This window comes from Haliotis rufescens, unplaced genomic scaffold (assembly GCF_023055435.1).
Source record: "Haliotis rufescens isolate VD_foot unplaced genomic scaffold, xgHalRufe1.0.p SCAF_8, whole genome shotgun sequence".
Classification (NCBI taxonomy): domain Eukaryota; kingdom Metazoa; phylum Mollusca; class Gastropoda; order Lepetellida; family Haliotidae; genus Haliotis; species Haliotis rufescens.
Window position 1 is genome coordinate 25,694,009 of NW_025964372.1, and position 25,083 is coordinate 25,719,091.

At 40.3% G+C, this 25,083-nt stretch overlaps 1 protein-coding gene across 1 annotated transcript; it reads right to left on the reverse strand.

The window, feature by feature from the left end:
• Positions 1-4,247: 4,247 nt before the first annotated feature.
• LOC124118236 (inactive glycosyltransferase 25 family member 3-like) lies at positions 4,248-24,048 on the reverse strand. Its single transcript, XM_046480346.2, has 14 exons — positions 23,713-24,048; positions 20,175-20,287; positions 19,399-19,514; positions 18,906-18,970; positions 18,425-18,500; positions 16,989-17,193; positions 16,149-16,268; positions 13,932-14,008; positions 13,079-13,185; positions 9,862-9,936; positions 8,807-8,864; positions 8,294-8,421; positions 7,200-7,403; positions 4,248-4,916 (listed from the first exon to the last, which is right to left on the reverse strand). The coding sequence occupies exons 1-14, from the start codon at positions 23,967-23,969 to the stop codon at positions 4,685-4,687; spliced, it is 1,833 nt and encodes a 610-aa protein (XP_046336302.1). The 5' UTR covers positions 23,970-24,048; the 3' UTR covers positions 4,248-4,684.
• Between the last annotated feature and the right edge of the window lie 1,035 nt (positions 24,049-25,083).

Here is a 25,083-nt window from a genome sequence, read left to right on the forward strand (position 1 = left end):
CAGGCAGGTATTTCGAACACTGCTAAGAGCCCCCTATTTCTTATTTTGAGAGCACCCTGGGCGCTTATTACATCGATTACGGTAACATTAAAACATAGCCCAACATGGTTCACCTAATCCATTTCATGAACCATTTCTGATCAATTATTCTGAGAAATATTTTCGGAATTTTTACTGAATTCATATTACATCAGATGATTCAAAACTAGAAAGAATAGTGAAATATTATATTTTTTAAAATAAGCTAAAGATATTTTAATAGTCACAGAAAGATTACTGACTCCAAAAACAATAAAATTCAAAAGTTTCCACATGACACTCTGTTTTATCGTCTCATTCACTCAGAGTAATGCCACAATGAAACACTCGTTACTGTACAACCGTTTAAATCAATATCAGAACATTACTTTTGATTTCAAACTAAAGCCAACAAATACAATTAAGCCTTTGTGACCCCCATAGGAACCAGGTGATAATTGATCCTCAAAATCAATGCTGGTCATAAGTGCAATCTCATTAAAATCAGATTCTCAAAATTAGTTCTCGCTATCACTAAACAAAGATCTGAGGACATCCAATTACGGGCCACGTCAGAACGACCTTTCATCCGACCAATCAAAGCGTCGCTTACCAAATTATGAAAGTGACATTCCGGAATGTTCAATAGTTCAGTTTTAAAAATTTTAATCAAGAACTGTGTCAACATATTTTTCAAGCGTAGTCTGAAATGGAAGTCGCAACATTGAAACAAGTGCGAGAAAGCTGCTTTCTAATTGGATGATGTCGACTTCTTTTAAGTCGTTTCAGTGGTCGGTCAAAGTTCGCGAAAGGTCGTTCTGACGTGACCCGTAATGGGATGTCCTCAGATCTTTGTTTGGTGGAAGTGAGAACTTAGATCTGATTTTAATGAGATTGGTCATAAGAGATGACTATATGGATCTGGTGGTCCGACTGGGTGAGTTGGTTGATTGCATGTACCCTGACAACGTGGATCCTTACTCCTAATATCAGTCACAGGATTGTCTGGTCTAGACTTGAATATTCACAGGCCGTCTCCATACAGTGCAATATTGCTCAGTGCATTATCAAACAAACAAACAAAGAAATATTACTTTGCTCACAGAACATGTAGAGGCGGTTTAACGAGTAGGTCTCACGGTTCTACAACACTAGTAACAATATTCACACATTGCAGCCTTCAAAGTTCACATTTGTTCGCTAGTAAATGACCACCAAATGTGCTGAGGATCAGTTTAATTCAATGCTGGTAGTCCTCACTGACTGGTACCATTTGAGGGCTGTAAATTTGAACCAGTTCTCAAAGCTTCAATCTTGCCACCAATTGGAGATGAATAAAACTGACAGAAAAAGTAAACCCAGAAAACATTTTTGTCACACTGAAGCAGGACAAGGCAATCTCATTAAAATCAGATTTTAGTTCTCGCTACCGCTAAATAAAGATCTGAGGACATCCCATTACGGGTCACGTCAGAACGACCTTTCGCGAACTTTGACCGACCAATGGAATGACTGAGAAGATGTCGACATTAGCCAGTCAGAAGGCAGCTTTCTCATGCTTTACTGCACTAATTTCAAATTGGCGAGTAACTATCGTTCGGAATACCCTGTGTTTAAGTTTTCTAGGGTGCATGATTAGAAATCACATTCCGACTGTCACTTTCATGATCTGGTAAGCGACGCTCTTATTGGTCGGATGAAAGGTCGTTCTGACGTGACCCTTAATGGGATGTCCTCAGATCTTTGTTTAGCGGTAGCGAAAACTAAGATCTGATTTTAATGAGATTGCAGGACAAGGATAAACAAGATGAATCTCTAAGGCTGCATTGTACCTATGTGGGCAACTGCACAACTCTCGGTGGCATGAATGAACACTTTAACCCCTGGGCTACCCAACTGCCCCATGAACAAAGAAATACATACCAAAAACATATAAAATGGGATGTTTATATTGACTGGCCATTTATAACAGTATAGCAGTTACATCATAGACTCCGCTTGTTGGCCGAAAGTCCCAGGTAACACAGTTCGGAGACCCATGGCAACAGAAATGGTGCTTGCAGACTAATGAACTTGGATTCAAAAGCACAGTAGTTACTGGTATGGCTAAGGGAGGCAACTCTGTACAGCGACTTACTTTGTGCAACGCTTGCATTCCCACCATTCCTGGTAAATGAAACTACAAAATACTACATAGTGATTGAATGAGTTGGGCTTAACACTGTGTTGAACAATATTTCAGTTATACCACAGCGCGGGTATTATGGTGCTGAGAAGTCTAGAATAATACAGGGTGACAATAACCACTGAACAGATGCATAATGTCAAATAAAATGAACACAAATGAATAAATTCTACCATAGAACACTGATGCATGTATATATATGAACACATTTCTCTGATTGAGCAAGCTAAGCTAAACTACATACCTGTGTAAACATATTAAGGGTCCTGCTCTGATAAATGCTGTCCTATGGGCTAAAAAAAATAAAAGTCTTGGTTCTCAGGTACCGCGGGCATCATCAGAAAGTGCCGCACATTTCGTTTTTATTTCCATTTTTCTTAAAAATTAAAAATCCTAATACTTTAAAACAATGCTGGTGATGTATTTGATACCATAGTGGTGTTTTGGACCTTGAGCTTGCAAAGTTTCAGCGACTATTTTCAGCCTAGGAACATTTTGATATTGTTTGTAAAGTCTTTGTCAAATCCAATTTTCAATTGTATACTTTATTTTGTCTTGGGAGTGAGTGAGTGAGTTTGAGTTTACGCCGCTTTTAGCAATATTCCAGCAATATCACGGCGGGAGACGCCAGAAATGGGCTTCACACATTGTACCCATGTCGGGAATCGAACCCGGGTCTTCGGCGTGACGATTTTGTCTTGGGAAGTTTATAAAGTATTTAATGAGCATTCATCCTATCGAGGTCGTTTCATGTACCCTACAGGCTTAATATGTCATACACAGTATTTTGACTACAATGAATCTTTTTTGACATCTTGGTTAAAAAACATGTTGGCAGTGAGAGAACAAACTATCAACCTCGGACATCAATATTCACGGACACAAAATCACAATACATAACATTCATCGCAGATTGCTCCTCCTAAACTATATATAGAAAGTGACAACCATGTATATGTTATTAAATAGCTATTTTGGCAGATTGGTAATACATATGCTATTTACTGTAATATATCATGTTATTAATTGTAGCTGTTGAAAGCAAATTGGGTTAAAATGTTAACAAATCACATATTCATCCTACAGTGTCAATATGGACGGATGAACAGCTTAAAACAAATGAGAGACTAACTAGCTATAGATCTACACTAGTCAATATATATTCTACATGTTCTAAATACAAAATATTTAGAGTTGAAAAGAGATTCTTTTCCCTTTTATATATACTGGTGAGTGGTGACTCTGAAAAAGTGAAATTGGTTGTTGGACTACATATGAAATACCTACTGGGAAGCCAAGATAATTTGAGTTGTGAGTGAGTGAGTGAGTGAGTGAGTTTGGTTTTACGCCGCTTTTAGCAATATTCCAGCAATATCAATGCGGGGGGACACCTGAAATGGGCTTCACACATTGTACCCATGTCGGGAATCGAACCCGGGTCTTCGGCATGACGAGCGAACGCTTTAACCACTAGGCTACCCGACTGCCCCTAGTTGAGTTGTGACCTGACCCAGAATAACTATGTTTGAGGTCCACCCACTGGCTCGTACCATTATGAAGACAGGGGGGGGCGGCTGGGCCTCGACAAGTGGTACGATGTGTATGTGCATTTCTCGGCTAAGAATGATGATATCGACATGTCACACCGACCTCTTATTAGTCTTATGAGCAACACGTGTGTCTACCGGAGCGTAGTCAATTTCATCGTCATGACATTCATGTACCTACCACAACAAGCGTACATCCACTCTACCTGTAACACACTGAATAGGTTTGCCCATATTCTGTTCACTGCATACTTGTCTCAAACAAGTTTTGTGAGTTGGTTCAACCTAACCTGGCTTACCAGTAATGTTATGCATCCGGCGAATAACACTTTCAACAATTATTCTACAGATGCCTTGAACAGTTTGTTAAAAATATAAATTCATTCTGGTCTTAAATTTGTGCTGAATAACTTTTGGATGTCCACTGGTCAAATGGACGTACAAATAATACTGGACAGTGATATATTTACTGCATCCATTCCCCCCCCCCCCCCCCCCCCCCCCGCCAGTCAAGTGCACACAAAATACGAAAAAGAATGGAATAATATCAGGATACAATTGACAGAAGAGAATTAATGGATGTCAACTTCTTTATGTTTATTATGAGGAACACAACATTTCGGAGTATATGCTTACTCCTTCATCAGGTGATGTTACGGTGATGAAGGAGTAAGCATATACACAGAAACGTAGTGTTCCTCATAATAAAGAAATCCATAAATTCTCTTCCTTATGTGTATCACTTCTAAATGCCTTCAAAGACAGGATACAATTTGTGTTTGTTAGCCAAAAATAAGTCAATTAATTGGTATCTTTCTTGAAATCATCAGATGACTTAGTGACATGTTTTGTAATACATAGTTTGTATGGTTCTGGATCCGCTGGATGGAGATTCATCATTACCTAAATGAAGTGATTTCCTAAACTGTTTTCCTCAAAACTCATCGTGGATACATTCAGGGGGTTTACACTTGGCCGTGTCCTCAATAGTAGGGATAGTGTCCACGCCAGGTTTATCCTCTATGTCTTCTGTGGGGATGATGTTGGACACCTCAGTGTCGCTGATGTAGTTCTCCTCACCGGTGTAGTGGGTGGGGAAGACGAGAAGCGGGTCAGCAGACAGCCCTACCAGGTTCCTAGGCTCAAACTGTAGGCGCCAGTCATGCCTGCAAGCAGAATAGGTTTTTTAGGGAGCTGAATTTCTCATTTTCCAGGGACCACTTCCACTGAGAGATCTTAGTACGACCAGTTGTGAAAAGTTGGATGGTTGGTTGGTTGGTTTGTTGTTTAACGCCGCACTCAGCAATATCCCAGCTATATGATGGCGGTCAATTAAAGAATCGAGTCTGGACCAGACAATCGAGTGATTGATATCATGACCATCGATCTACGCAATTGGGATCGATGGCATGCATCAACCAAGTCAGCGAGCCTGACCACCCGATCCCGTTAGTCGCCTTTTACGACAAGCATAGTTGCCTGTTATGGCAAGCATGGGTTGCTGAAGACCTATTCTACCCCAGAATCCTTACGGGTCTTGTGAAAAGTAAGGGGATCCTGTGGTCCTTGAGGTCTTTGCCTACGGTTAACCTTTAATTTGAACATCCGGGTTATGCCACTGACCCCTTGACTTTCATGTTAATTTCGAACTCTTATGACTACTGTAAGACTATGTGAGGTGAGGAGAAATGGGGTTTTACCCATCTTCCCTAGGCAAGGGAGATAACTGACTATAAAGCCCAGTTTCCACCCTTACCGAACTAGACTGGAATTATGGAGTTATATTTTGGCTGGACTAATGAGTCCATGCATAGTCGATTGCAGGATTTGCAAATCTTTTCATTTTCTTAATGGAGCTGCTCACGTGAATAGATGTACTTCACGAAGTAAGACCCGTTTTAGTACAATACATATCTTGCTCTGATCGTCTTGACTGGGCACCACCCTCTTTTATTTGATGTTTGTTTGTTTGTTTGTTGTTTAACGCCGCACTCAGCGATATTCCAGCTATGTGATGGCGGTCTGTAAATAATCAAGTCTGGACAGGACAATCCAGTGATTAATATCATGAACATTGATCCATGCAATTGGATCATGCATCAGCCAAGTCAGAGAGCCTGACAACCCGATCCTGTTAGTCGCCTCATAGGACAAACATACGCCTTTTACAGCAAGCATAGGTTAAAAAAGACCTATTTTAGCTCGGATCTTCACGGGTATGTAAGTCTATGTAATATATAGATGGGAGCTACAACAGTCACAGCTCTTACATCCTTTGTGGAACAGGGGAAGTAATAAAGAGCTAAGGGGGAATAACTCTAAGCTAATTTACATAGCATAGCATGTATGTATGATGAGTGAGTGAGTTTGGTTTTACGCTGCTTTATTCCGGCAATTTCACGGCGGGGGACACCAGAAATCGGCTTCACACATTGTACCCATGTGGGAAATCGAACCCGGGTCTTTGGCGTGACAAGTGAACGCTTTAACCGCCCCTGTATGTATGATGACACACCAAGAATCATAATGATTAATCAAAGGTTCATAAGATTCTGGCATTCCTAAAGGGACACAACTCTCCACAGTCACTCCGCAGCACCTTCAGTGACTGTGTTACCTCGTACCCCGGCAGTAATGACCTCAAATTGATAGAACAGTTTGTGAACAACACATGACAAAGGGAATGTACAATAAATCCACGTATCGGACAACCCACCATTGATCAGAACCCTGATCCCTGCACCATGAAGATCAGGGTTAGAAAGGATCTTCAGCAACCCATGTTTGTTGAAAGGGGAGACTAACAGGATCGGGCAGTCAGATTCAATGACAAGGTTGATGCTGTGTTTCCGTTTACCAGTAATTGCCAGGAATTTAACGGTAAAATTTAACCCTATCAGTCCAAAATATAGAATATACAAGCATTTTTACTTGCTGCCGGTCCAGGGGACCAGTAAATTTATAACTGGAAAACTATGATGCACTTCATCGTATACCAGCTACGTAGATCAATGCTCATGACATCAATCACTGAATTCTCTGGTCTAGACTCTATTATTCTGTTATGTCTTTATGTACACCTAATGTAGTGGTCTATGGGAGATAACTCCGGGCGGCTTAATGTGTTGATGGTATGGTCTAGGGGAGATAACTCCGGACAGCTTATGTTATAAAATGTACTCTTCAGTTAGGGAGTAAGAAAGGGGGGGGGGGGGGGGAGTTCCAATATGTCTGCAAGCATGTATGTATGTGCTCTGTGTGAATTAAAACCCTTGTTCTACATTTCCTGAATCCATTATACAACATATTCATATATGACAACCGTCACCTTAACCAAGAGCTGAAATAATGCTGAGTGTGCCTTAAACAACAAACAAACAAAAACAACCCATCATTGATGAGAAACCAGCGACACATCAGAGTCCTGCCTGAAGTAGAGGACCACGTACTCTGGATGCTTGTCGAACATGATGGGCAGGAACTCATCCACGGGGATCATCTTGCCGAGGGGCTTCTGGTCCAGCAGCTTCTTGGCGCCGGACCGCTGCAGCATGTAGCTGAGTGTCCAGTAGGAGTAGCTGGGCCACACCAGGTTCTCTGTGCCCTTCACTAGGTACTCCTGCCGACTCTGTAGAATCTTCCGGCCAAGGTAGCTACAACACACATCAGGAACCTGTTCCACAAAGTGATCTTAGTGCTAAGTTGGTCGTAACTCTCATACTTTATCACAGGCTTACGATCAACGTAGCACTAAGATCGCTTTGTGGAACAGGGCAACACACATCAGGAACCTGTTCCACAAAGTGATCTTAGTGCTAAGTTGGTCATAACTCCCATACTTTATCACAGGCTTACAAACAACTTCGCACTAAGATCGCTGTGTGGAACAGGGCAACACACATCAGGCCTTTATATTTTTATTTGTAAGACCACAGATTCTTTCTGCCCTTGCATACGGCAGAGCAGAGGAACAAAAAGTATAAAATGTACCTAAACATAATCAAATAAGCATGAAATACTCATATCCCCTGCCAACATGACATGTTTGGTTGTGTGCAAGGCATAAGCCCCCCGGAACCGAGCACTACCACCATTTTCAGTCCAAGTCCAAGTTGTTATTATGGAAACACAAAAAATATTTTCATAAATCCCAAACTATCAAAAGGCACCAGTGTACCACTAGACCTATCTTTGTACCAAGTTTGGTGAAGAAATATTGTACGGTTTTCAAGATCTTCTTTGGGAAAGAGCACAACCACCATTTTCAGTCCAAGTCAAAATCATTGTTATGGAAACAAGAAAAACAAATTTAAAAAAAAAAAAAAACTATCAAAAGGCACCAGTTCTCCACTAGACCTTTCAATGTGCAACATTTGATTAAGATATCTCTCATGGTTTTTGAGTTCTGCTCCGGAAACGAAATGTGACAGACGAAGGAAGGACAGACAGCACCCATTCTTATATCCATCCCCCTTCCACTTTGTGGTTGGGGATAATAAAATGGAAGGCTTATCCATTTCAATCAAGCAGATTGCCTACGTACATGAGTTCCCAGCTGGGCACGTAGTCCTGTGCTTCTTTCAGCATGTACGCAAACTTCTTTCGGAAATAGGCTTCAAATCTGACATCATCCTCGAAGACTAGAACACGCTCATATCCCTTTTCCATCATCTGAAACATTGAATATGTTCAATCTCATTAAATTACACCTCATGCAGAAAGGTTTCATATTGGAGGAAAAGATCAAATTATAATGACATTGTGTATACATTAGTCTGATTACTGCAACATTTGATATTTCTGTCTGTGATTACTGAAACAATGGACATTTTAGTCTGTGATTACTGAAACATTGGATACACTGCCATCTTCTGTGATTATTAAGACAAAAGCCATCATGTCTGTAATTACAGACAGACAAATTACAGACAGACAGACAGACAGACAAATTACAGACAGACAGACAAATTACAGACAGACAGATAGACAGAGACAGACAGACAGACAAAGACAGACAGACAGACAGACAGACAGACAGGTAGACACTGTATCCTACCTCAACCCAGATAAAATAGTGACTCAGAAAACACCCAATCTCTCCCAGTGTCAGCGCTCTGGAAAATGAAGAAACATGTTTGCACATGGCCACCTTAAACATCCAAGTAACATCGCACCACAAGTTGAGTTGATAATCCTTCACTCAAGGCTCTGAGTTGGGACTGATCTGGACATTGCCACACTGTAAACTATACTCATCGACAACAGAGACACAAATATCGTACATGATGGTTATTAAATGAAGAATTACTCATATTCATAAGACCTTAGATTCGTTTGATGCACAAACGAACATACTGTTATGTTGTGTGAACCGACGCTAATGAACGCATCACATGTGACGTCATAGATCCATGACTCAAGATGCACCATTTGTCTCGTGCAGGATTAGCATGTAAAGTTTGGAAATCACGTGCAGCATATTCGTGATAAGAATGAAGACACTCTGTGGTGACACTTGACTGATTGTTTTGTCATTAAGTGGTACACATTGGAAACATCTCTTCTTAACGTACATACTTCTTTATATATGTTTCTATGGTAAGCATTTCTTTTGGCAGTGAGCATATGATTGAAACATAAACAGCAATTAAAGAATCAAGTTTCAATATGGCATCACTGAATTCACTGAATTCATAAAAATGAAACAAATTTCTAAATTACTTATTATCAACTGAAGGTACTACGCTTAGGTACTTTCTTTCTACTTACTTAGCAACTTTGTAGTATTTATGTTTAAAAACAGCACTTCAGCTTAGTGCGAGAAGACGATCCACATGTTGTCAGCACCTTAGTGAAAACCACAAGCACAACCAGAGCAGGGAATGAGGAATTCAAACCCATGAGCAGTGTATCCTGTCATAGCTAGGGGAAGTAACTGCAGAGCTTGCATATCATATAAGCAAATCATGTAGGTTATGAAGAATGTACAAAATTGCTGACCTGTGTGAGTATGGGCAGTGTATCCTGTCATAGCTAGGGGAAGTAACTGCAGAACTTGCATGTCCTATAAGGAAATCATGCAGGTCATGAAAAAAGTACAACATTGCTTACCTGTGTGAGTATGGGTCCGCGTATCCTGGCAACATATCTATACCCAGACTGTCCATGTAGGTGTCGTTGAGCTGCCTGAAACACATCACAGTGTGCAAAGAATTATGTTGTTTGTTTGTTTAAAGCCACACTCAGCAATAATACAGCTATATGACGGCGGTCTGTAAATAATCAAGTTTGGACCCGACAATCCACTGATCGACATCATGAGCATGCAATTGGGATTAATGCATCAACCAAGTTAGCAAGTCAAACCACGCGATTATTGGTTGTCTCTTATGGAAAGCATGGGCTGCTGAAGACCAATTCTAACCCAGATCTTCGATCAGTGAAGCCATGGTCTTCAATTATGTCCCACATCAGATAACACTGTCATATGAATATAACATTGTATTAGGCCTATGTGAAGAGATAAGGTAACCATGGTAACGGTAACAAAGCTTAGTAAAACTTCCCCAAAGAAAGCAAAGCAATCATGGCAATGAATGATGTTTATTTTTTGTATGGAAATCAATGTTTTTCGCTTTCATGTGTTGACTTCTTGTGATCCAACATTACAACTGAATGACAGAACATGTGCTGTAGGGTTGGGCTTTAACGCTGCTGGAACAGTATTCCAGTTATTTCGCGGCGTGTCAGCTTAATGTGGGAGGAAAGCCTGATGTGATGCAGGTCTCAGACGTTTACCACTTCGGTGAAACCCACCAGTGGTATGGTGCTGACAAACCTAGAAATACAAGTATTTGTCACAGAGTGACGAAATATCCCCTGCCATATACACCATAGTACCAAATATGAAGACAATCTAGCGATTAGTTCTTGAGATATTGTGGCAACGCCGTTTTCCAACTCCAAAAACAGATTTGCCTGCTGTGACCTTGAAAATGGGGTCAAGGTCACCAAATCTGACAGGTGTATGCGGTGTCTGTATATACACTATAGTTCCAAATATGAAGACAATCCAGCGATTAGTTCTTGAGATATCGCGGCAACACCATTTTCTAACTCCAAAAGCAGATTTGCCTGCTGTGACCTTGAAAATGGGGTCAAGGTCACCAAAACCGACTGGTGTCTGCGGTGTCTGTATATACACCATAGTTCCAAATATGAAGACAATCGAGAGGTTTAGTTCTTGAGATATCGCGGCAACACCGTTTTCCAACTCTAAAAGCAGATTTGCCTGCTGTGACCTTGAAAATGGGGTCAAGGTCACCAAAACCGACTGGTGTCTGCGGAGTCTGTATATACACTATAGTTCCAAATATGAAGACAATCCAGTGTTTAGTTCTTGAGATATCGCGGCAACACCGTTTTCCAACTCCAAAAGCAGATTTGCCTGCTGTGACCTTGAAAATGGGGTCAAGGTCACCAAAACCGACTGGTGTCTGCGGTGTCTGTATATACACCATAGTTCCAAATATGAAGACAATCCAGTGTTTAGTTCTTGAGATATCGCGGCAACACCGTTTTCCAACTCTAAAAGCAGATTTGTCTGCTGTGACCTTGAAAATGGGATCAAGGTCACCAAAACCGACTGGTGTCTGCGGAGTCTGTATATACACCATAGTTCCAAATATGAAGACAATCCAGTGTTTAGTTCTTGAGATATCGCGGCAACACCGTTTTCCAACTCTAAAAGCAGATTTGTCTGCTGTGACCTTGAAAATGGGATCAAGGTCACCAAAACCGACTGGTGTCTGCGGAGTCTGTATATACACCATAGTTCCAAATATGAAGACAATCCAGTGTTTAGTTCTTGAGATATCGCGGCAACAAACAGGTGGGACGGACGGACGGACGTACGGAAAGTCGTGAATACTATATCCCCCGCTTCGCGCTTTCGCGCGGCGGGGGATAATAATCGGGGTGAATTAAGATTTGAACCCACACAGGTTTCTTGCAAATTGTGGCACATTAGATGACTAGGCACCTGTTCACACAACAAGTCAAGACGATTGCTGTATTTCTAACTGACAGCCTCCTCTACATTTTCAAGGCTCACATTTCTGTAAACCTATACTAATTCTTGGACCCATTCCCGTGGTTCTCGCGATCTCAAATTACCCACCCTTGATTTTCATTAACATTTTACTGACCATTGAAACGTTGCTGGGTTTAAGGCCGCTTTTAACAGTATTCCAGTTATATCACGGCGTGTCAGCTTAATGTGGGAGGAAAGCCCGAAGTGATGCAGGTCTCAGACGTTTACCACTTCGGTGAAACTCACGAGCACGGGTATGGTGCTGACAAACCGAGAAACATAATCGGGGCGAACCGGGATTCGAACCCACAATCATAGGTTTCTGGCGTGCCCAAGAGACGCAACTAGGCACAGCGAATCGCAGCACTTTAGACGACTGGGCCACCCGTGCCCCCGTAATGGACATGAAAAAATAGCTAAAGGAAATCAAGGGAACATAATTTGAGATGGAACGAACCATGTACATGGATACAGGGTTAGTGTAGGTTTACCCAGTAGTGAGCCCTGGAGATGTAGAGAATGAACAGACAGGTGCCAACAGCCATTTAATTTACCCTATCAAGCCATATTGTGTCTGGAATACACTACGCCGCTTTTAGCAATATTGCTCAATATCACGGCAGGGGACACCAGGCTTCACACACTGTACCCATGTCGGGAATCGAACCCGGGTCTTAGGCATGACAAGCAAAAGATTTAACCACTAGGCTACCCGACCGCCCCAGCATACAATGGAGAAGGGAATCAGGGAATCACTCCAGCCTTTCAACATGTTTTGTTTGTTTGTTGTTTAAAGCCGCACTCAGCAATATTCCAGCTATAAGACAGCGGTCTGTAAATTAACGAGTCTGGATCAGACAATCCAGTGATTGACATCATGAGCATCGATCCATGCAACTGGGATATGATTACATGCATCAACCAAATCAGCAAACCTGACCACCTGTTGCGAAACCCACGTGCTGAGGTCACCAGTTTCATTGAACCGAGTTCACGACTGCAGGCGATATTTCATCTCCGATACAGGTTATACATTTGAGAGTTTTTATTACAGTTATTTCATTAAAAACGTTGTCGGTTTATAAGTTGGACAAACCATGTCTCCGAGGGATTACTAGAGATTGTAAACCCTCACATTTAGGAACGTCCCGAGGGGGCCGTACCCTCATGTGAGGGTTTACAATCTCTAGTTATCCCTCGGAGACATGGTTTCTCCTACACGTAAATCATACACACTTTCCATCGACAGCATCCACAAACTTGACTTGGATCCCGAGGTCGTACATCGTCGCTATCATTCTTTGCCTCCGTTCAGGACGGCGGAGTAGATTGATCACATACACCTGTCAACGATGTAAACATCAATAACGACAGCTGACAAAGCAAAGTTGACAGACTTAATACTAAACACATCAATTACAACATTTCAAGGCAAATCACCAAGACGAGGCCCAATCTACATGATGTAGATTCCTGTTGTGGGGTCATGGTGATGTGAGTTATACGGTTGATTTGAATAGAAGCATCACTCCCAACATACTTTTAATAAAGGCGTTAAGCCTATTTGCAAAAGACATTAAGTGTGTGTTATCAGGTCGAGAAATGTACAATTCCACAGTCGTACGTCCAAGATGAGGTCTGATCAACATGCTGTAATTACAGTTGACGGTTTGTTGACGTTAATTAATTTTACGTTTATAAATGATGGGAAGAAAATGGGAAGTATCATGCCCAAAATACTTTTAATAAAGTCGTACATCTTACTTCCAGGAGACATTCAGATAGTTTGTTTGTTTGTTGTTTAACGCCGCACTCAGCAATATTCCAGCTATATGACGGCGTTCTGAAAAAAATCGAGTCTGGTCCAGACAATCCAGTGATTAACATCATGAGCATCGATCCACACAATTGGGATCGATGACATGATTCAACCAAGTTAGCGAGCCTGACCACCCGATCCCATTAGTCGCCTTATACGACAAGCATAGTCGGCTTTTACAGCAAGCATGGGTTGCTGAAGACCTATTCTACCCCGGAGCTTCACGGGTCCATTCAGATAGTGTTTCCCTGTGAGTAGAGTGTGTGTTACCTGGTCGAATCCCAGCATATCTGCAGGGATGTTAGGCAGGGAGACGTGGGGAGAGTGATACAGCTCGGGACCCTCCACTGAAACAATATACACGAGAGCATCTCACTGAGCATCTCACATAGCGATTATATTGCCAAGAATCAAGAACATCAGTTTTCCGTCCGGTAGCATTTTATGTTACTCAACTTTTGATAGGGATGATAAGATATGTCATTCTATATGAATATACATTAAACAACATTTATAACAAACATACTTATATCAAATTGACGGACATAACAAACTTTTGTTTGGTCGCGGACATTTGCTTATATATGCTGCACATATGCCCATAATATGTACAACGAACTATGGTTATAATAAACTACAATAAGTGGTCCCTTTAAATTCGCTATAACCGTCAGTTTTGTGTATCATCGGAGCTGCAGATAAGAAGCGTGTTAGCGAAAAATACCCCCCCCCCCAAAAAAAACTATTCAAAACGCAACTACTTTCACTTTTGATGGAAAACTCAAATGTATAAAAACAACACACGTAAAAAGCCAATGAAGCTTTTACAGCATGTGTACAATGGAACTAATCGCCGAAACCCAATTACGAATTAATTTACTTTCTGAATCAAGCCTATATTTGGAACCGTTTTTGAAAGATTTTTTCATTTTTTTTAATAATCTCAAAATGCTTACTCATTTTGGGAAAAAACAAATAGAGTGATGAATAAATGAGTGGAAAAATATTGGTTCCCCAATGAAAAATGTAATAACCCGATTAAAGTAGAAACCTTCAAGTAAAAACTATTGGTAAAAAAATTATCTGGAGCTCTGTATCATGGAAGGCTGAAGAAAATATCCCTATCAAAAGTGGGGTATATGTTGTCATGTTAACAGTGTTCTAATTATTTTTTAATGGTCTCAAAATAACAGCCAGTAGTACACCAGTAAGTATAATGGTTATAAATGGAGTTCAGTTCATAAATAGTAAGTAGTGAGCTTCCACACTGTGCAGTAACTAGCACATATAATAGCTATCCAAACTGGGGGGCACGGGTGGCCCAGTCATCCAAGGTGCCACAATTCGCTGTGCAGAGTTGCGTCCCTTGGGCATGCCAGAAACCTATGATTGTGGGTTCGAACCCCAGTTCGCTTCAATTATGTTTCTAGGTTTGTCAGCACCATACCCGTGCTCGTGGGTTTCACCGAAGTGGTAAATGTCTGAGACCTGCATCACTTCGGGCTTTCCTACGACATTAAGCTGACATGCAGTGATATAACTGGAATAATGTTAAAAGCGGCGTTAAACCCAACTCACTCCCTCACTCACTCACTATCCAGACTGAAGTCTGGATGAGAAGGGTTTCACTGTACATCCATAATAAAGGTGTCTGAATTACAAGGGGTTCACTGTACATCCATAATAAAGGTGTCTGAATTACAAGGGGTTCACTGTACATCCATAATAAAGGTTCTGGAATATGGGGTGTCATTGTATATCCAGACTAAAGGTGTTTGGGTTATGGGAGTTTCACTGTACATCCACGATAAACATGTCTGGATTACAAGGGGTTCACTGTACATCCACGATAAACATGTCTGGATTACAAGGGGTTCACTGTACATCTAGAATAAAGGTTCTGGATTTCAAGGGGTTCACTGTACATCCACAATAAAGGTGTCTGGATAACAAGGGGTTCACTGTATATCCACAATAAAGGTGTCTGGATAACAAGGGGTTCACTGTACATCCACAATAAAGGTGTCTGGATAACAAGGGGTTCACTGAACATCCACAATAAAAGTGTCTGGATAACAAGGGGTTCACTGTACATCCACAATAAAAGTGTCTCGATTACGAGGGTTTCCATACACATCTAGACTAAAATGGTCTGGTTTATTGGGGTTTCATTGTACATCCACAATAAAGGTGTCTGGATAACAAGGGGTTCACTGTACATCCACAATAAAAGTGTCTCGATTACGAGGGTTTCCATACACATCTAGACTAAAATGGTCTGGTTTATTGGGGTTTCATTGTACAATCACAATTCAGTTGTCTGGATTATGGGGGTTTTACTGCACCTCCGGGGTAAAGGTGTCTGGAATACAGAGGTTTTTACTATTCATTCAGACTAAAAGTGTCTGGCTTACAGGGGTCTCACTGAACATCCAGAATAAAGGTGTCTGGGTTATGGGGGTTTGACATGATACAGGGAACACTCACCCATAGCCTCCAGCTTTGTGTGAGTAAACTGGTCCTTCTCAAACTCCAAGGAGTACGACTCATCCATGGGCACCTGCACTGTCCCGAAGTATTCCGAGTTCATCACATGGAAGCTTATACCTGGCCAAACAAACAAGAGTCGATGACAGATGTTAGGATACACTGGATTAAGAGAGATAAGAAATAACCAGCATAATTGAGACCAAAAATCAGTAACTTAAAATAATCACTAAATAGCCACTATTAGCATGTCTAATTATAGCAAGTAATAGCTTGTCATAGCAAGGTTTACAGATTTTTAGGGTTTGGTGTTAAAATATGATGCAAAAGATCCTTTTTTCATCAAAACATGTACAGTCGAAATCAGCTTATCCAGAATACAGACCTCCGGAAATTTATTAATCAGAAAATATTTGAGAAAACTATGTGTGGGACAAGCAAGGTTCTCAATAACAACATCTCCCATTTTACGATATCAAGTTGCGAGCAGAAATTATAGAACAATGTTTTATGCTAAAATAAACCATGCTTTATTCTACATGTTCTTTGCAATGTATAGAATAGCTATCTTATGTAGGTTGATCATCAAGCAGCTATAAGCCTTCGAAGGGTTTACTGTCCTCATAAAGATCCGGGGTAGAATAGGTCTTCAGCAACCCATGCTTGCCGTAAAAGGCGACTATGCTTGTCGTAAAAGGAGACTAACAGGATCGGTAGGTCAGGCTTGATGACTTGGTTAATGCATGCCATCGTATCCCAATTGCGTGGATCATATAGCGGCATTAAACAACAAACAAACAAACAAACAAACAAACAAACAAACTGCCTTCATCCTCCTACCTGCGTGTCTGACAGTATGTGCGAAGATAATGATGTCATCAGTGGGGCCGTTATAATCTTTGGGAGGTGCAGAGTACGAGAACTGTTCTGTGACCTTGTGCCGGAGGTCGACCAACACGGCAGAGTGCACCATGGGTACAGGAAACACTCCAAGCTTCTCTCGGTCAACTATCGGAATGTACTCCGGTGTTCTTTTATAAAACCCCTGAAAGACAAAACATTGAGTGAGTGAGTGAGTGAGTGAGTTGGGTTTAACGCCGGTTTGAACAGTATTCCAGTTATATACAGCAACGTGCATGCATGTGTGTGTGTGCAGCTGCTTGTACTAGTCGGACAAGTGCCGATTATATAGTGCTAGCCCGAGAAACCATGCTGCAGTTTAACATGAATACCCAACTCAGACACAGTCTGAGCCGACCAGTCCTTGTTTTAGGCCCTAAATGCCAAGCGACAGGCAGGGTAACAACAAGTACCAACTTTTAACGTCTTTTGGTATGATGCGGCCGGGGGTCGAACCCAAGACCTGCTTTCGGGGTGGACGCTCTACCATGGAGGCGGTTGCTTAATGTAGGAGGAAAGTGACGTGATGCAGGTGATGCAAGACACAGACATTACCACTTTATTTGTAAGTGATTTCTGTTTGATGAGTGAGTGAGTGAGTGAGTGAGTGAGTGAGTGAGTGAGTGAGTGAGTGAGTGAGTTGTGTTTAACATTGCTTTGAACAGTATTTCCGATATATCACAGTGTGTCTGTTTGATGTGGGAGTGAGTGAGTGAGTGAGTGAGTGAGTTGGGTTTAACACTGCTTTGAACAGTATTTCCGATATATCACAGTGTGTCTGTTTGATGTGGGAGTGAGTGAGTGAGTGAGTGAGTGAGTGAGTGAGTGAGCGATATATCAGGTATCCTTGTTGCATCACTAGTTTCAACACACAGGCATGCAGTACATGTCCCGCAATATGTACGTTTTCACTAGAGAGGTGAGGTGAAATGGGGTTTAACGTCGCGTCCAAGATTATTGCACTTATATAGCGATGTGCATGCACATGTTTGTGAGGCTGCTTGTACTAGTCTGGACTAGTGCCGATTATATAGTGCTAGCCCGCTGATGTACCATGCCGCAGTTTAACATGAATATCCCCACTAAGACACAGTATACTGATTCCGAGCAGACGAGTTCTTGCTTTAGCCCCTTAATGCCGAGCACCAGGCAGGGTAACAACAAGTACCAACTTTTAACATATTTTGCCTCCGAGCCAACCAGTCCTTGCTTTAGGCCCTAAATGCCAAGTGCCAGACAGGGTAACAACAAGTACCAACTTTTAACATCTTTTGGTATGACGCGGCCGGGGATTGAACCCCAGACTTTCCGCTCTCCGGGGGGACGCTCTACTAGTCCACCGAGGCGGTTTTTAGTAGAGAAGCTTCGTGACTCACATCTTTGCTCATCCCTGCCCAGAAGTTGGAGTAGATGCCGTCAACGCTGGTGTTCAGCATCGGGCCGATCACTGTTCTGAAGGTACAAGATGGAGGAACTGTAGGATACCATTAATTGCATCAGGAGACTAACATAAATTATGTTCCTCATAGAAAAGATGTTTTTTGTGATTACTAAGACAAAAGAGTTCTAATGCCATTAACTGTTTCTTGACAGCTGGTTTCAATTTGTAATTTGATTGGACAGGTATTTTTAGAATTATGTAAATGGATCCAGGTATATATTATGATAGAATGGAGATACAAACATGAAAAAAACTGGGCTTTTTTAAATTAATTAGCTCAATCTAATTTTTTCACTATACAATATTACTAAACATATGCATGAAAGAGTAAACAAGAATTTTAACCATTATTCACAGGTTAACTGTGCTGTATTTCCATACATACAATGGGTCAGCATAATTAGTGTAGAACCTACCTGTCCTGGGCCATCAGCAGCTGGAGGGTCTGGTTGTGCTCCAGCATCACATCCGCATCCAGCATCTGTCAACAACCACCACAGTTTGTTTGTTTGTTTGTTTGTTTGTTTGTTTGTTTGTACCAAAGAGCAAGTGGTTGTACAATCATAATTAATGATTGGCTCATCCCAACCAATCTATCATCACAATTTCCCAACCAATCTATAATAACAATTAATCGTTTAGCACTATTGTTTTTCAATTTTAACTTCAGCATGTTCAGTAAAACTAGATCACACCTAACAAATTAAAAAATATATACTTAGTTGTAACCTTTCTTTTTGAAGAAAAGATACTGAGCTTTTTCTCCAAGTACGACAATTAGTGAAAAAAACTCAGATAAAAATATTTTCTCAGGGATAAGAGAGGGGCGAAATCGTTCGATAATTTCAAGTTATCGGAACTCCACTAACGGTGACCTTGTGAATGCTGCCCTTGTCATATAGTACTCACAAACAGATAGTCGGCCCACACATTCCGAGCATCGTCAAGGGCTTCTTGTCTCAACTGAATGACATTGTCAAACCTCTCTTCAGTCCAGTCACAGTTGGACTTTTCATTTGGGTATCCTGATAAAAAGAAAATAGATTAAACTTCTTAAAATATTTTTAATGTGTTGCCCTTGTTTCTATGGTTACTCAAGGCTAAAAAAATAATAAATGTGTTTCTCAGGCATCGGCCTCATCATCATAAAGTTTTTCATGTTTCGTTTTTATTTTTTTATTTTTTTAAAACAACGAAAAAATCCTAAAATATTCCAAGTCCAAAGGTAGTCAAATACTGTATTCCAGTATTTTACTCATCAAGGAATACATTTATGTAGAGACATGCTTTCCCAGGTTCATTGTACACAACTGTTTATTTGGTCACACAACTGTTTATTTCGTTACATTCGTTAAGCCTAATTCATTACTTTTTATTAGTTTTGTCCTTGTTTCTATGCATACCTGATAAATAAAATCAGAGTCATTCAAATCCCAAATTGCAATTTAATTCTATTTTGGATGCCAGGTAAGAAATTAGGGTGTAGTTCAAGTGCTTTATCATCTTGACTGTACAAATAGATTTCATAATTTGATGATTTGCTTCACTAAGAAGAATCATGTGATGAAGACAGCATTGCAAGAGTATCAGATTATGAACTTAAAGAAGAGCTTTTGCTTGGCCACAAGTGTGAAACTCAATGAAATTCTAGTTGTTGATCTTATTCCAGACATATTGCTACTTACTAGCAGTAGTGTTATCAATCTTAACGTCAATTCGATGATACAAGGGCTGAACTGCAGTTATCCATTCCTGTAGCATGGCAGATGAATTGTCAATGTTGTGATCACTTCGGAACCTGAAATATATGTAGGTATAAATATATATGGTCTACTCCTACATTGATATATACGGTAAGGTGACTTAACAAGCTAAAATTGTTCAGGGGATCCTGCGAGTTTACTTGGTTGATTGTATGTCATCATATCCTGTTTACGTGGATCAGTATTTATGTCAATCTGGATTGTCTGGTCAAGACTCGATTATTTACAGGCCGCCATCTTATAGCTAGATTTAGGGCTGGGACGAGTTCAAATTTACTACCCGGGTACCCACACCCCTATTACTCGACCCTACCCGGGTACCCACTGTAGGTCTCAGGAGATGTCTCAAAATGTCCGATTGGGAACATTTTTAGCATAGCCCTGGCAAAACGTATTTAGATACACGTAGTAAACAATCTGGTCATTCATACATTGAAGTTGAATTAAGTTATACCTTTATTCAACCATATGAAAATCAGAAGGAATGGGTGCATAGTCAGAAAGAAATGTGAACATTAGTGACTTGTAGTGTAACCATAGAGTTCTGTCTAACTTCAAATTATTCATTTATGTCTGCCCTTCAGCATTTCCCCAAATGAGTGAGTGAGTATAGTTTTATGCCGCTTTTAGCAATATTCCAGCAATATCAAGGCAGGGAACGCCAATATTTACAAACCGCCATCATATAGCTGGAACACCAATATTTACAAACCGCCATCATATAGCTGGAACACCAATATTTACAAACCGCCATCATATAGCTGAAATAATGCTGAGTGCAGAGTTAAACAACATACAAACTTTGGGTAGTCAAAATATTCACTCCATTGGATATTTATATACAAATGAATAGACATTCTTTTTAATAATTCTGCTTAAAATGCTGTTTCAGTAACTTCTAATTTTATTCTGTTCATGTTGGTTTGTTGGTTCGTTGTTTGACGCCGCAATCAGCAATATTCCAGTGATATGACGGTGGTCTGTAAATAGTCTAGTCTGGACCAGACAATCAAGTGATTGATATCATGAGCAATTGAGATCGATGACATCCATCAACCAAGTCAGCGAACCTTACCAGCCGATCCCGTTTGTCGCCTCTTATGATAAGCATAGTTGCCTTTTACGGCAAGCGCGGGTTGCTGAAGACCTATTCTACCCCGGATCTTCACCGGACCTTCTGTTCATGTGCTGCCCCTAACATGTATATTTTATAAGCTCTAAACAGCAAAAAACGTATCAGACATAACATTTGTGCATTATTCCCAGCAGTAGTTCATGACTGCATTAACTAAGTTTATTCAGGTGAGGAGGATGAAAAGGCTACATTGGGTAATAATGCGCAGTGGTGCCAAGCTATTGGGGTTTTGAAATAATGCATGTGTATTTATAAGCAAGCAACTCCAAATTAATGAGCAATGGTGATTTATTTTGAGTATTTTAAACAAATATGCAGGTTATTGGAGCTCTGTAAAGCAATAACTAATTTATCAGCACTCTAAGATTGTATTGTTACAAACATGATCATGATGTGGAACAATGTGACTATCATAGTATCAATCATCATGATCATCCATGCTTACCATAAGCAGTGATAAGGGACACAATAACACATTGTGATAAAAGTTCATACAGTGTAAAAAATATATATATATTTCTAGCTATATTTTGTTACAGAAAATCTTGTATGATTGTGTGGTGGTTTGAAGAGCATTAGGGACAGAAATGCTCAATATTTTGGGGGTTTGGGGTTGGGGGTTGAAATTTAGGGGGTCACTGCTTCAAAACATACAACTTTGTGTTTTTTTCTGTAAAGCCAGTGGTAAAATTAGTTTACAGAGCTACAGCTAAGAAGCGTATTTGCATAAAATACCCCCAAAAAATATTCAAAACCCAATTACTTTCAATGAACTTGCTTACAGAAACGCATGCATTAAATTAAAAACTTAAATGTATAAAAACAGCACGTGTAAATACCCAAGAAATTTTTTCAGCAGCTAATTTCTGAAGTCCGAGTTAAGTCTATATATTTAGAACAGTTATATACATCTAAAACATTAGTTCATTTTTTTTTAAATCTTAAAATGTTCACTAATTTTGCGGAAAAACCCAACAGAGTGATGAATAGATGAGTGAACAAATACTGGTTACCCAATGAAAAATGTAATAACCCAATTAAGATAGAAACCCTAGAGTTAAAACTCAGTTGCTCAAAAAGTTGTCTGGAGCTCTGAGTTTTGTTCCAGGATTATGAGAACAGATTAATTGTTTTATAGAATGATTAACCAATCATGATAGCCATTATTGCATGGCAGTCAGCATGTCTCATTACCTAGGGTGTTATACTTACGTCAATTCTATTGTGATGAATATCCTGGACCAATTAAACAACTAAAGCTTCATTTTGGAAGGGCGTTTCTCAAGCTCTCATATCACCAGATTAGATTGGATTGCTCGTAAGTGTTTGTTTATTGGATTGCCGTTTCTAGCATCATGTATTTCAAGTGGACAGAAATGTGCATCCAGTGTGCAGAAATATATGGAATGGATGCAGAAAAAAAAATATATTGCATCCCGAATGACGCACACAAAAACTCACTGTATCCAATTCTTGACAAGAAATATAAGGTTCTGTAATTAAAGCAATAATCAAAATCATGCAGTTCAGTACTCTACACCATTTCATTATTTTGAAGACCCTAATATTTCCTGTGAGGACACTTGAAATTAATTATTGGGTTTCCCCTGAATCCCTAGATTTGTAGGTCAAGGTAAAACCCTACTTGATTTGGGGGCTAAAAATACAAATTGTGTAGCGAATAATGCACATTTTTTATATTTTATTTAAGTGCTTTTTGTTTGTTTGTTTGTTGATTAACGCCACACTCAGCAATATTCCAGCTCTATGATGGCAGTGTGTACATAATAAAGTCTTGACCAGACAATCCAGTGATTGACATCATGAGCATCGATCCACACAGCGAGCCTGACCACTCAATCCTGTCAGTCGCCTCTTACAACAAGCATAGTCGTTTTTTACAGCAAGCATGGGTTGCTGAAGACCTATTCTACCCCGGATCTTCACGGGTCTTATTTAAGTGCACCCTGATTTCAATGAAATAATGAAAGGATAGTCACTCGAGAAACAGAAGTAATATTACTTATGATTTAATTATTGACAAAGTCTCAATCTTAAGAAGATTCATCATCATCATCATCATGATGGTCAATCAGACAGTAGCTATTTGAAAACACATGATACAAAAAGTATCAAAAATGATGGAACTAGTCGATCCGGACTGGTGATGTTAGGACGTGGAGAGGGGGGGGGGGGGGGGGGGGGGAGGGTGCCTAGTTAAAAAAAATGTACATACTCAAGATTCCTACATGCAAATACACTGCCATCGTTAACAGGGCATTCGCCATGTCGTACTGAGGTCGTCTAACTCAAATGTGTACTTACCACAGATTAATCCGATGTTTCGGATAATCCAGTTTTTCTAATTGCCCCAGAAACCACGGAAGAGTGTGAGCTTTGTTGCGGACGAGCACTGCAATTGACACTGTCGGTGGAGATCGTTCATGTTTCTCACTGTAAGTGTCTTCCGCCACACATATATCAGCGATATTTAAAATGCACATCAACAAAGTTGATGTTATAAACATCCATACAATAAGTTCCTGGCAAGTGTGCCGACACGTCGAACCATTCGCGGCCATACTGCCGAATTAGAGGTACTTCTTGAATCTTCCAGCCAACAAGTTCCGAAACTGACATATCGTTCAGCGACAACAGTTGCCTCCCTTTTAATGAGAAATAAGGCTTGCGGAAGGAGCGGAAATGGTAAACGGCATCAAGTACGGATACACGCAGGGGTTATAACCGCGACTTGTGTTGTGGGGGCTACGGATCAGTAGAGGGCTAGGGAGTTTGCTGGCGTGGCATATATACTCTGAGATGCATATGTGCATACATGGTGTAATGCGGGGCAAGCGGAGAAAGAACAATAGCACACATTTTATGAGCGCTTCTAATAATTCTAAAATTCTAATTTTAATCCAGAAAATCTTTTTTTACGTTTGCCTAAAAGTCTCCAGATTTTCTTAAAATTTGGCAAAGAATTCAGGGTCTTTCTGTGGAATAAGAACATCGCGAAAAAAAATATTCACTGATGTTATATCAAATGATGAAGTAATATTAGCTGTGGCAATTAAGTAAATATTTACTTTAGTTCAATCGTGGAGTGCACACGTGCTTGCACTTCGCTATATAAGTGCATTAATCTCCATTTCACATCATCTTTCCGGTTATTTTCACATTCTAAAATAACAATGGCGACTTGTTTAATTATCTTCAAGTTTAATTTTAGTAATATGTGTAAGTACATACAGATAGGCGTCTAACGGGATCGGGTGGTCAGGCTCGCTGACTTGGTTGATGCATGTCATCGTCTTCCAATTGCGTCGATCGATGCTCATGATATCAATCACTGAATTGTCTGGTCCAGACTTGATTATTTAGAGACCGCCGTCATATAGCTGGAATATTGCTGAGTGTGGCGTTAAACAAACACACAAACAAAACATAAAGATAATGGATTGGGTGAAAATATTAACGCGATATTCTTTGATACCATCAAAGAACTTGAACGGCGCTTGTAGAGGCTGGTAAAAGATCAGCATCTGCATTGACATAATGTCACCATAAGAGTGATTTGTAGCTATTTATTAGCGACCAGTAAAGAGTGAGATCACAATACGTTGTAAATCATAACAACATTCACAATGTGTTCGCATTGTTCAAGTTGATGGCCATCCTATACGACTAGATTTA

What these genes read in the sequence shown, in the direction of transcription:
- LOC124118236 (XM_046480346.2), bottom strand. Translation starts at nt 23,969, where the DNA reads ATGGCCGCGAATGGTTCGACGTGTCGGCACACTTGCCAGGAACTTATT. An exon ending in ACATACTGTCAGACACGCAG is followed by an intron (nt 16,269 to 16,988) that starts GTAGGAGGATGA and finishes TTGTTTGGCCAG; the next exon opens with GTATAAGCTTCCATGTGATG. An exon ending in GTGCCCAGCTGGGAACTCAT is followed by an intron (nt 7,404 to 8,293) that starts GTACGTAGGCAA and finishes TGTGTGTTGTAG; the next exon opens with CTACCTTGGCCGGAAGATTC.